Source organism: Lynx rufus, unplaced genomic scaffold, assembly GCF_022079265.1.
Source record: "Lynx rufus isolate CCGP_SWC_20201006 ecotype Redwood Valley unplaced genomic scaffold, mLynRuf1.p SCAF_31, whole genome shotgun sequence".
Lineage (NCBI taxonomy): Eukaryota > Metazoa > Chordata > Mammalia > Carnivora > Felidae > Lynx > Lynx rufus.
Window position 1 is genome coordinate 2,378,732 of NW_025814847.1, and position 12,511 is coordinate 2,391,242.

A 12,511-nucleotide genomic window follows, 5' to 3' on the forward strand; every position below is an offset into this window, starting at 1 on the left:
TGTGAATCCCCTGCTGGTTTTGCTAAAATGCAAATTGTGATGCAGTGAACCTCAGCTGAGGCCAAGCCCCTATATTGCCAACAAGCCCCAAGGTGACGTCTCTGCTGCTGTTCCTGAGCCACTCAAACAGCCAGGACCTGCATGTGCCCTCCTCCTTTCATCCACAACAGGTCCACTCCAACAGGTGTCTGTGTTTAAATAATAGAAATATCCACAGACAAACTGTATTCTCCTCAGAGGCTCAGAGATGTTACCAAGGAACCATAACAGTATCAAGTCTCCAGGCAAAGCGAAAAGACTTTCAACAAGAAGAACATCAAACGTCTCAACTACTACAAACATGACAGGAGGCGAAAGAAGAAAAAACTATGAAATTGGCATCAATTCAACATAGACTTTTATTGAGGACATATTCCAGGCAGGCGAGACTCCTTGCCAAGGATACAAATATTAGAAAGACATGGACTTTACTCTCAAGAGGCCTAAGAATTAGGATGGAAAAGGGACCCAACTGGGGACAATAAGGGATGGGAAGTGAGTCATACGTTTGCCAAAGAGAAACTATGGACGTTGGAAATTCTCAGCAGGCAGAGACTGCTTCCCCTTGAAAATCAGGGAGGGCTCCCAGGAGGAAGTGGCATCTGATGCCTGTGACCCAGGGAGGTACTCAGGCTTCATTCTACTTGGAGAAAATGTAGAATTTAACTCCAAGAATCAGGTGAGAACAACAAAGCCTGCTAAATTATTCTTGGCCAATATTGACAACTGATCATCGAGCAGAAAGGAAAGACAAAAGTTGCACACAGAGACTTGCAAATCCATCACCACTGAGCTGGGTTTAGGTAAGTGCTGGAACTGGGGCTGCTGGGATCTCTCTCCGAAGGGAGGCCAGTGCACTGAGGTCTCCAGTGTGATTTCCTGGGAGGAACAGATTGGAAATGCTCTGCAGCAGGTGGAGGTGAGGACTGCAGGGGGACGGTGAGGAGGAGGGCTGAGGACAGACAGGAAGTTGGGGACACAGTTGGGAAAGAGCAGGAAGGTGGTTCCAGACTTACCAGCGCTTCCAGAGCCAGAACGCAAGACCTGCCAGTAGCACCAGGGGCACGATCACCACCAGGAAGACCAAGCCCACGGGGCGGTGCTGCTCTGTGGGTTTAGTGCACAGAGGGTGTCAATTCCCATCCACTCCGGGTTGACCTGCACCTTCCTGGTCCCTTTTGCTCCTGTCAGCCTCTGTCTCACCAACCACCCTTCCTGTTTCTCCTCTCCCATCCCTGCTCACAGATGGACCCTTCAACCAACCCTCTGCTTCCTGCTACATCTACAGGACCCTCACACCCAGCTCTCCATTTCTTAGGTCACTAAATTTTAGTCCTTTATGATCTGGAGTCCCTAGAATCCCAACTTTGTATCTGTCTCTCCTGCACTGCTGGAGGACCACCCTTTCCCAGCTGGGCACCCGCCCTTTCTCACCCCAGTAGAGGACAATATCCTGGCCTCCTAGACTGCTGTGTCTCACTCGGCAAGAGAGGCCGGCTGCCTCCCTGGCTTCCACATCCAAGGACGTCTGAAGATACCATGTCCCGTCAGCATGGGGCAAAACGTCACCTCGTCGGGTGCCCTGTTGCTCCTGGTCACCCCGCATCCACGTCACCCACACTGGCTTTGGGTAGAAGCCAGAGACGTGGCACACAAGGAGCAGATGGCCAGGACCAGGACTTGGGCCAGTGGACAGCCAGGCCTCTGGCCTCACTGCAGAGACAGGACAGGAATTCTCAGACTGAGAGGGAAGATCTTCACGTCAGTTGAGATACATACATCGCTCCACCTCTAGAAACCTGTCAGCATCATCCCCTCTCCCTCTTGGCCCCCTCTTACCCTGAAGCTGAGAAATGGTGCGAATTTATGAATGCACAGAGAGAATGCTTGGAGGTTGGGAGCAGGACTGACCTTGTCGCTTGAGATATGCCTTTCCTGCATCAAGAAGACCCAAGAGGAACTGAGGGCAGGTATCACTGAGAAGTGTGTGTATAATTTCATTGATCACATAGAACCGATTGAATAGTGTGCAGGCTTCTTCGGTCCTTCTGCCTCCCTTTGGAGATGGCCACCATGACGTGTTCTGGAAGCTCATGAGATCTGATCCTTGATATCCAATATGCACAAATCCTACTGATACTTCTCCAAGGTGCAGCTCACAGCCTCCTTCCAGCTGGACCTGAAACGGATCTGGAAAGAGAGGTTGTGAGATACAGGAATAGAGAAGGGAAAGTGTTGACATGAGGTGAGTGGAAGCCATGGACGGAAGAAGGAGAAGTTGAGGGTATTGGAAGGAATCAAGCAAAGTGTGCTTGGAGTGAAGGCTCAGAGAGAGGGAAGTGGTGGTCACTGGAGGCAGAGGAGGAGGTGAATGACTGCGGAAGAAACAAATGTTGGAGGAGTGACTGGAAGGGTGTGGGCAGAGAACAGGGAAGGCCTCCACTGGAGAGCTTGGATAAAATCATCTAGGGTGAGAAGAGAGAAGTGGATACAGGGAACACATAGACAGAGGTCATTGAGGGGACTGAACAGGGAGAAAAGCACATTTCAAGGATCAGTCACAGAGTGAGGGAGAGGAGGATGTTTTGCTGCAGGCCAGGGAATGGGGTGGTCACTGCAGACACTACTGGAGGCCTCAGAGCACAGCCTGAGGTCAACGAGAGGAGGGGAAGGAGCAGAAGACATAAGGCTTTTCGAGAATCAGCGTCTGGATTCTGCCACCTGAACAGACAGGTGTGATTCAGTTTTACGATGGGGAATCGAGAGGTTCAGCAGCCAGTGGAGGCTCTTTCCTGGAGGAAGAAGGAACTCATGGCAACACACACACCGGCCACCTCCATCCCTCCTGCCCTGAGGGACCTGAACTCACATTCAAGCTGCCATTGACTGACATGGTCCTGAAATACCTGAAGAAATCTAATGGAGTATGAATAGAATAACTTTTCCAGTTCCATGAACTTCTCGTTGCTGAAGTTGCCCCTGGACCAAGGCCACAGGAAAATGAAAGCTCCGGTCTTGCTGTCCCAGCCATGAGTCTGCAGCTGTCCCAGCCAAGCTGAACCCTGATTTTGTGCCCGGGCACGGTTGTAAAAAGATGCGGTCTGGATGATTCGAAAAGTAATTGGCTCCTGGAAGTCTGTGCCAGAAGAACAGACAGGCCGAGGAAGAGGAGGGCAGAGGGAAGGAGAGAGAATCAGCAAAAGGGGCCAGGGAGGGGCACCGAAATCTGGAGGACAGGGAGCCATAGTTCCCTCTGGAGACACGTGCTGCCCCAGAGCCCCGAGCTTGGCACCCACCATTCAGAAGAGCACAAGGCCCTGGGGTCAGGGAGGCTCAGGGAGGAACCAGGTGGACATGCCTCACTCCCCAGGGATGTGCTGGGGAACCCACACCATGTGTGCACACGCACACAGACACCAATGCACACACATGCACACACACTCAGAGTTACACGTGATATGCACGCACATAGACACAGATGCAAACACAGACATACAGACACCCACCCACACACGTGCACACACGGCAGAAACACACAGAGATACACACACAGGCACCTATACACACATACTCATACACATATACACACATGCACACATGTACACAACAACATATGTGCACACATGACACACATCACACAAATGTAGACAAACACTCTTGCACCGACCAGGCAGGGCCACATCCTCACCGTCGTCAGTGTCACCACCTGGGACAAGAACCGTGAGCAACACCAGTTGCAACAACAGCATCTTATGTGCAGATGTTCTTTCTTTCTCTCGGAAAGTGGGTCTTTGGCGTCTGTTCTCACAAACCTCCCCACACGCAGCCCCTCTCTTCTGACTTCCTTCTCAACACACCCGCCTTCCCTGAGTCTCCCCGACAATGCAAATGGGCTCCGCCCTCAACCCTGGACACCTACTCAGACTCTCACTTCCCCTCCGGGTCTGACCCTCCTCTCTGGCTTCCAGCTTCCCCCTGTCACCAGCCTCCGTCGTGCTCCCTGAGGCCCTGATTCAGGCCCTGTTCAGGCTGGGGAACAAGTCTCGTGTAGCATGGAAAAGGGACCCTACCTCTCATGCCTTTTCTCCTCATCCAGACAGTAACCCATGAAGACACACGGCTCCCCAGCACCCAGCCCCGGCCCCTGCTGTCACCTTCTCGTGACCTTGGGACACCCCACAAGGGCTTCCGTCCATGTCTCACCCCCACCCCAACCCATTCCCATCTATGCCTTCTCACTGTCTACATTAAAATTCAAAATCAACCAGATAAATTTGAAGGTCACCTTCTTTTAATTGAGGAAAGGGGTCTAATCATGAAAATGACCTCACCTCTTGGGGGATGGAGAGGGTCCATGTGAGAGAGGACCTCACTTGTGATGAACAGAGAATTCCTCACTGACGGGGGAAGACTTACATTTCTGGGGGAGGTTGGACTGCACTTAGGTTAGGTTAAACAAGGTTTGGGGAGTTGGCCTGCCCAAGGCACCATTTTGAGTCCATGGGTTTCTTTTAACACTTACTCTATTTGCTTTTCCAAATTTCGCCACGATTGCCTGTGTAACAGTATCAACAACCACCAGTTCACCATTATTTTTAGGGGAGAATCAGTTGTCATCAGAGAGACCACAGGGTATTGAAACATCTGAAGAATACCCCCTCAGTCGGACTTGCATTAATATACATTCACTCACCAAACAGTCGCTTAACAGCTTCCTGGATCCAAGCACCTCACTACACGCATGACAATACAGTGTTCACACTGCAACCACTATTCAAGGAGTTTTTAGTCTACTTGGGAAGAAAATCACGTCAACCAAGAACTAACCATTTTGGTGTGCTGAGTTTTCTTTTAATGTGCAGACTCTAGACTCTAACAAACCTGCCTGAAACAATATTTACTAAAGTGGTGACCTTTACAGGTGTTTGCCCTCTCAGAATCTTGACTCAGTTGTTGGCTCAGGTGTTTCTAATCCCCTGGAACCGGATCCCAAATCCAACAGGGCCTGGCAAGTGGTAGGCGCTCAATGATTAACTCTGAGTGACTGAATAATTCAGTTCAGGCATCAAATTATTCTTAAAGATTATGGATTTCTTTGGCATAAAAATGTTTTTGGTATCCAAAAGTATTAGTTGTAATCCTACTTGATGAAATCTGAATCTACACAGTTATCTTTTGGAGTCAAGCATATGCTAATAACCATGAAGTTCACACCGAGGGTCCTACGGCAAATCTACAACAAGAAATCATGGGAATTTATAGTGTGTGGACTTAATAGAGTGTTCTGGAATCATGTATCCAGATTCCCTTCCTACTATTCCTGCTAGAATGTTCCATGCTTGTCTTATCATGAGTTGGCCGTGCTGGACATGCTGACCTTCTACTTCCGTGGTGTTCTTAAGTGTTTAAAAGCCCTTAAGTATTTGTGCTTTATGTCATCTGGATAATGTGTTTGGGCTATTTGTCTTGTTATTTCTTGGATGACCAGTAAACTGAAATAAACTCAGGCTGTTGAGAGAAAGATAATATTTTTGGCAAGTTCAGACTGGAACATAGAAAATTGGAAAGAGCTCACTCCCACACATAAGATTTTGAAAAGCTGGATCGTCCAAATCACTTCTCTGGAATCCATCAAAGTTGAAGGGTGAGAGCAAGTTGTCAACCCACAGTCTAGGGAAATACAGACTCCTCCAAGGAAATCAGGGATTCAGATGCCAGAGGCTTTATAAACCAGAATGAATAATTCAGCTACAATTGTTAACAAATGACTGAAGGATCATTGAGGACTGGGAGGCCCTGAGAGTCACAGACTTAACAAATTTGATATATCTCTAGGCTTTTGCCCATTGGCCTCCCAGGGTCCTGACAAACTGAAGTCCAGGATTCAGACTAGAGAACTACTTTCTGGTGGTACAAGCCTGGGGTCTGACAGCAGCTCCCTCCTGAGAAGGGCGGGAAGGCCACCACCCCCACACAGAAAGGAGCCTTCACTGGGTGTGGGAAGGGCAGGGAGCCCCACTACCTCAGGGCACAGTGAGCCACTCTGCAGCTGGGGGAGGGGCAGTGGGGGAAGGGACAGGAACACACCTTGTCCCAGACTAAGAGGCTCCATCTTCTGAGCAAAGGGGGAACTCTCGGAAGGCCCAGTCCCCAAACTGAAACACAAAGCACCTGGCTGAGGATGGGACTGGACCAGAGCAGAGGTAGCGTCCCCCTCTCTGTCCCAAGCAGACCAGCCAGCAGGGAACCAAGGGCAGCTCCTGCTGGTGGGGAAACAAGACGATGAAGATACATGCCCTTGAGCCACATCCTGTTAGAAAAAGAAAATCGCAGACCCAAAATGATGTCATCAGCTGAGTTCCCTCCCTGGGACTTCATACCCAGTTGAACAAACTACAACCACCCAGAAATGTAGCCTTACCCAGTCATCACCAGCAAATTTTTCTTTCCACAGAGCAATGAGTCTGTCACCTGGTTTCTCTCCAGCCCCCAAAGACAGATGAGGTCATATGCATGATAAGAGCCCTTACTCTTCCCCCAAGAAAGAGGCCTGATTCCTAGAACAATCCTTCACATTTGCTGCCATCTCCCCGGCCCCACCCTCCCTCTGTAAAAACCTTCCATTTGTACAACTTCTCTAAGTGCCTACCTGAGGGCCACATGGGGTGATGTGTGATTCATGGATCATTTAATAAAGCAATTATTGCTGAAATCTATGAGGTTAAATTTTCTTATTTACCAATTCCAAAGTTTGCTCTGAATGATTAAATGTACATATCAAAAAAAAAAAAAAAAAGCTTGGAGGACAAGATTATTCGTTATGTCTTAAACACCTGTACACACAGCTGTCTCTCATACATTTTAGAACCAGTCTTAGAGAACATGTTTACCATACAAATAGGAAAAGCTGACCAAGTCATGAATGAATGAATGAATGAATGAATAACAGAATGTATGTATGAATGAATGAATGAATGAATGAATACATGTATTGTGTTGGGAAGAAATCCATGGAAAATTTCTTGCATTTTGAGTATTTAATGCCATTGCCACGACAGCTCCTGGTTCATGAAGGCTGGTGCAGCTTACCCTTCCATCTCTAGGAAAACCCTGGAGAAAATTTTTACCACTTATCCAGCAGCTGAACCAGCACTCGATTCCTGATCAGCGGTTTGTTAGAAACCCACGAAAACACCCAGGATAGGGATTGATCCAGATGTCAGTGTCAATAAGACAGGGTAAGAGTGGGACAGGTGAGGACATGTGAAGAAAAAGGCAAGCAGGCAAGAAAAAGAATAGAGGAATATTTTCAAGAATTGAAGGCAAGGAAGAGAAGAGTGAGGAAGAACACCGCAAGGAAGAGAGCTTTATCCCAGCATCCCCAGGGGCCACGTCCACGTCCATCAGAGGGAGCACCCAATCACAAAGGACAGAAATCCACCTTTGTGGGCTGAAACCATACAGGAAATGAATGAGCTGATGGAACTGGGGATCCCAGGGTTATTGGGGCTCCAGTCCCTTCTGTGGGTCTGTGCGTCTGCCTTCACTTTTGCGATGCTTTGGTTTTGTTGTTGCTACTGTTTTCTGCTTCACGGGAATATGATGACAAATGAAAATTGTACCTTTGTACAGAGTGCAGTTTTCTAGCCCCTGAGGAAGGATGGCTGGGAGGCCCCACGGGCCACATGGGCCTTCGCCAGCTCTGGCAGGTGCAGCAGAGCCTGTGATGTGACATGAACAAAGGTCCTCCTGATGACCTTCCAACAGCTTCTCCGAGAGGACGGCCTGAAGAACGTCGGGAGCCCAGTGCACACGGCATGCAGGGAGCTGCAGGTGACGCTCAGGTCCTGAGCTGCCGAGCCTCGAGTGGCATGCAGCATTTTGAAGGAAAATGAAGAATTGGTCAAGAAAACCTGAATTCAAGCAAACCGTGAAAATTAACATTTTATGTAGCTTTCATCCCACATTTGAATACTTTTAATTGCTGGGCAATAAACTCTGTTTTCTCCAAAAAAAACATAAAACGAAGTACACACTTGATGTACAGGGTGACATGATGCCCACAACCACACTACCCAACCACCTCACATCTGGGTCCTCTCCTTTCTCTTTCTTTTCTCTTCTTCTCATTCTTGTGGTGAGACCACGTTGGACCCAACCTCTTGGAAAACTTCACATGTACGATTTCTCTGCCTTCTTGAATGCAGGTGTCATCCTCAGGCTTGCTGTTCTGCTGCTGAAAAATGGATTGCAGTTGTTTACGCTTCATACCCCGACCTTATCATCTGGGACAAGAAAGATCATCTCATTCTTTGCCATTGACCACAGGAATCAGAATGCCTGTGACCTGAGCCACCTGGAGCAGGTGCGTGGCCCTGAACCATCACTCTGGGCAAGGACAAGTGGCAGGTGTCTGATGATTGTCATGAACTGGAGGTTACCTGTCCATCCTTTGTCCTGTCACATTGTCAAAGATGCTTTCTCCTGAGGAAGTCAGGCTGATTAGAACCCAGGGCTACACACGAGGGTGGAGTCAACCAACCAAAAACCACAAGGTGGCCATGAGAGCATGACAGGTGGGCTGGACCCAACAGAAGCAGGCAAATAGTCCAATGTAGGGGAGAAGTTTGGTGAAGTGCCACGATTTGCTCTCCCTCTCCCAATATTTTTCACCTTTTCCATCCCTTCTATCTCAACGTTATTTTCCAGAAATGTCCACGTGTGCAAACATCTGAACTACTACAAACCTGTCAGGAGGCAAAAAAAAAAAAAAAAGACAAACCTATGAAACTGACATAAATTCAACACAGGTATTTATTGCCAAGGATACAAATATTAAAAAGACATGGACCTCATCTCTAAAGTCCTAAGAATTAGAAGGGAAAGGACCCTAACTGTTGGCAACAAGGGCTGGGGGTCAGGAATAGATTTGCCAAGTGCAGGAAAATGCGGTGCTAATTCTCACCAAGCAAAGACTGCTTCCAGTTATGAATAAGGGATGGCTCACTGGAGGAAGTGATGTATGATGCCTGTGACGCATGGACGTTGCTGGGACTTCATTATACTCTGAGATAATTTTGAGATTTAAGTCCCAGAGTCAGGTCAGAACAACAAATCCCCCTAAATTACACTTAACTCATCTTGACAACTGATCACTGAGCAGAAAGGAAAGACAACAGTCACATAGAGACTTGCTGGTCCATCACCACTGAGCTGGGTTTAGGGACGTCCTGGTCCTGGGCTGCCGGGATCTCACTCCAAAGGGAGGCCAGTACACTGAGGTGTCTTGTGTGATTTCCTGGGAGGAACAGATTGGAAATCGTTCTGTAGCAGGGGGAGGTGAGGAGTGCAGGGGGAACGGCACTGGGACGAGGAGGGCTGAGGACAGACAGGAAAGTGGGGAGACACTTCGGAAAGTGCGGAAAGGTGGCTCCAGAGACTTACCGGCGCTTCCAGAGCCAGAAGGCAAGACCTGCCAGTAGCACCAGGGGCACGATCACCACCAGGAAGAGCAAGTCCACAGGGCGGTGTTGCTCTGTGGGTTTGGTGCACAGAGGGTGTCAATTCCCATCCACCCCGGGCTGACCTGCACCTACCTGGTCCTTTTTGCTCCCATCACCCTCTGCCTCACCAACCACCCTTCCTCCTTCTCGTTTCCTATCCCTGCTCAGAGATGGACCGTTCACCCAATATCTGCTTCCTCCCACATCTACAGGACCCTCACACACAGCTCACCACTTCCTGGGTTACTAAATATATGTACTTTTTAGTCTGGAATCCTAGAATCCCAAGTTTCTCTTCAGGCTCTCTGGCTCTGAGGACCTGCCACCGTCTTTCCCAGAGGGGACCCCGCCCTTTCTCACCCCAGTAGAAGACCATATCCTGGCCTTCTAGACTGCTGTGTCTCACTCGGCAAGACAGGCCAGCTGCCTCTCTGGCTTCCACGTCCAAGGACGTCTGAAGATACCATGTCCCGTCAGCATGCGGCAAGACCTCGCCTCGTCGGGTGCCCTGGTGCTCCTGCTCACCCCGCATCCACGTCACCCACACTGGCTTTGGGTAGAAGCCAGAGACGTGGCACACGAGGAGCAGATGGCCAGGCCCCGGACTTGGGCCAGTGGACAGCCAGGCCTCTGGCCTCACTGCAGAGACAGGACAGGTATTCTCAGACTGAGAAGGTAAATCTTCACATCGCTTTAGATACACACATCTTTCCACCTCTAGAAACCTGTCAACATCACCCCTCTCCCTCTTGGCCCCTTTTCACTCTGAATTTGAGGAAATGTTGCAAATTTATGAGTGCAAAATAGAGAATGCTTGGAGGGAGGGAGCAGGACTGACCTTGCCGCTGGAGATCTGCCTTCCCTGCGTCTAGAAGACCCAAGAGGAAACGGGGGCAGATGTCAATAATATGTGCTCGTATTCTTAAGTTGACCACATGGTACTGATTGAATAGTTTGGAGACCTGCTGAGCCCTCCTTCCTCCTTTCGGAGATGGCCACCATGACGTGTTCTGGAAGCTCATGAGATCTGATCCTTCATATGCAATCTTCATGAAGCCTACTGATGGCTCCCCAACATGTAGTCCACAGCCTTTTGCCACCTGTACCTGAAAGGGATCTGGAAACAGAGGCTGTGTGTTATAGGAAAGGGGGAGAGAAAGAAATGAAATGAGGTGAATATAAGTGAAAGGCAAAGAAAGCAGAGGGAGATATTGAGTGCATTGGAAAGAACGGAGCGCAGTTTGGTTTAGGTGGAGGCTCAGAAAATAGGTGGTCACTGGAGGCAGAGGAAGAGGTGAATTAGGAAAGCACGAATGTGGGAGAAGATACTGGAAGGGTGTGGCAGAGAACAGGGAAGGTCTCCAATGGAGAGCTGGGATAAAATCATCTAGGGTGAGGGGAGAGCAGTGGGTACAGGAAACACATAGATTCACTGAGCGATCTGGATTGGGTGAAAAGCACATTTCAAGGATGAGTCACAGAGTGAGGGAGAGGTGGGTACCTGGCTGGAGGCCAGGAAATGGGGTGGTCATGGGAGATACCAATAGAGACATGACAGCACAGCCTGTGGTCAATGAGAGGATGGGAAGTAGCAGAAGACATGAAGGTTTTCAAGAACCGGGGTCTAGGTTCTGCCCCCTAAACACATGTGGAATTCAGTTTTACGATGGGGAGAGACATGAAGTTCAGAAGCCAGGGGACGCTCCTTCCTAGAGGAAGAAGGAACTCAAGGAGATGCACACACCTGCCACCTCCATCCCATCTGCCCTGATAGATCCAAACTCACATTCAAGTTGCCATTGACGAACATGGTTCTGAAATATCAAAGGAAAAATCATGGAGAATGTCTGTAATGTCCTTTCCTCTTCCCTCAGCTCCTTCTCGCTGAAGTTGCCCTTGGACCAAGGCCGCTTGTACATGAAAATGCCTTTCTTGCTGTCCCAGCCATGAGTCTGCAGCCCATCCAGCCAAGCAGAGCCCAGATTTTGCGTCCACGAATGGTTGTAAAAGGATGCTGTCATGATGCTTCGAAAAGTGATTGGCTCCTGGAAGTCTGTACGAGAAGAACAGATAGACTGAGGAAGAGGAGGGCATTGGGAAGGAGAGAGAATGCAGAAAAAGGTCTCAGGGAGGGGCACCAAAATCTGGAGGAAAGGGAGCCATAGTTCCCTCTGGAGACATGTGCTGCCCCAGAGCCCAGAGCTTCATACCCATGGTCCAGAAGAGTACAAGGCCCTGGGGTCAAGGATGCTCAGGAAGGAACTAGGCTGACATCCCACACTCCCCAGGTATGTGCTGGGGAACCCACACCCTGCATGCCCATATGCACAGACACAAACGCACATATGTGTACACACACAAATACTCAGAATTACGCACACACGCATACAAAAACACAGATGTACAGACACACACATGTGCACACGTGCAAACAGAGAGACGCACACAGGCACTATCCACACATAGTCACATATATTTACACATACAGAACACAAGCACATGCACACCAATGCACACATGTGTGTGCGCACACATACAAGCACACACACAGACACACGCACACACACGTGCCCCCACAGGGCAGGCCCAGAGCCCTCACCGTCGTCACTGTCACCACCTGGGACAAGAACCGTGAGCAACACCAGTTGCAACAACAGCATCTTATGTGCAGATGTTCTTTCTTTCTCTCGGAAAGTGGGTCTTTGGCGTCTGTTCTCACAAACCTCCCCACACGCAGCCCCTCTCTTCTGACTTCCTTCTCAACACACACACCTTCCCTGAGTCTCCGCCCTCAACCCTGGACACCTACTCAGACTTTCACTTCCCCTCCGGGTCTGACCCTCCTCTCGGCTTCCAGCTTCTACCTGTCACCTGCCTCCATCCTGCTCCCTGAGGCGCTAATTCAAGTGCTGGGGAGCAAGTCTTGCATGGCATGGAAAAGAGACCCTACCACTCGTGCCTTTTCTCGT

The 12,511-nt window shown here is 49.4% G+C and overlaps 2 protein-coding genes across 3 annotated transcripts; both read right to left on the minus strand.

Annotated features, from left to right (window-relative positions):
• Positions 1-379: 379 nt before the first annotated feature.
• On the minus strand, positions 380-3,907 carry LOC124521722 (T-cell surface glycoprotein CD1a-like). 2 transcript variants are annotated; one of them, XM_047092797.1, is made up of 6 exons: positions 3,728-3,907; positions 2,909-3,175; positions 1,951-2,229; positions 1,474-1,752; positions 1,056-1,146; positions 380-918 (listed from the first exon to the last, which is right to left on the minus strand). In XM_047092797.1, the coding sequence occupies exons 1-6, from the start codon at positions 3,786-3,788 to the stop codon at positions 822-824; spliced, it is 1,074 nt and encodes a 357-aa protein (XP_046948753.1). In that variant the 5' UTR covers positions 3,789-3,907; the 3' UTR covers positions 380-821. The 2 variants fall into 2 exon arrangements, with proteins under 2 accessions (XP_046948753.1, XP_046948754.1); XM_047092798.1 differs by lacking the exon at positions 2,909-3,175.
• A 5,384-nt stretch (positions 3,908-9,291) lies between these two features.
• Positions 9,292-12,295, minus strand: LOC124521728 (T-cell surface glycoprotein CD1a-like). Its single transcript, XM_047092804.1, has 6 exons — positions 12,142-12,295; positions 11,329-11,595; positions 10,381-10,659; positions 9,903-10,181; positions 9,484-9,574; positions 9,292-9,337 (listed from the first exon to the last, which is right to left on the minus strand). Exons 1-6 carry the CDS (start codon positions 12,200-12,202, stop codon positions 9,292-9,294), a joined length of 1,023 nt encoding a protein of 340 aa, XP_046948760.1. The 5' UTR covers positions 12,203-12,295.
• Positions 12,296-12,511: the final 216 nt, after the last annotated feature.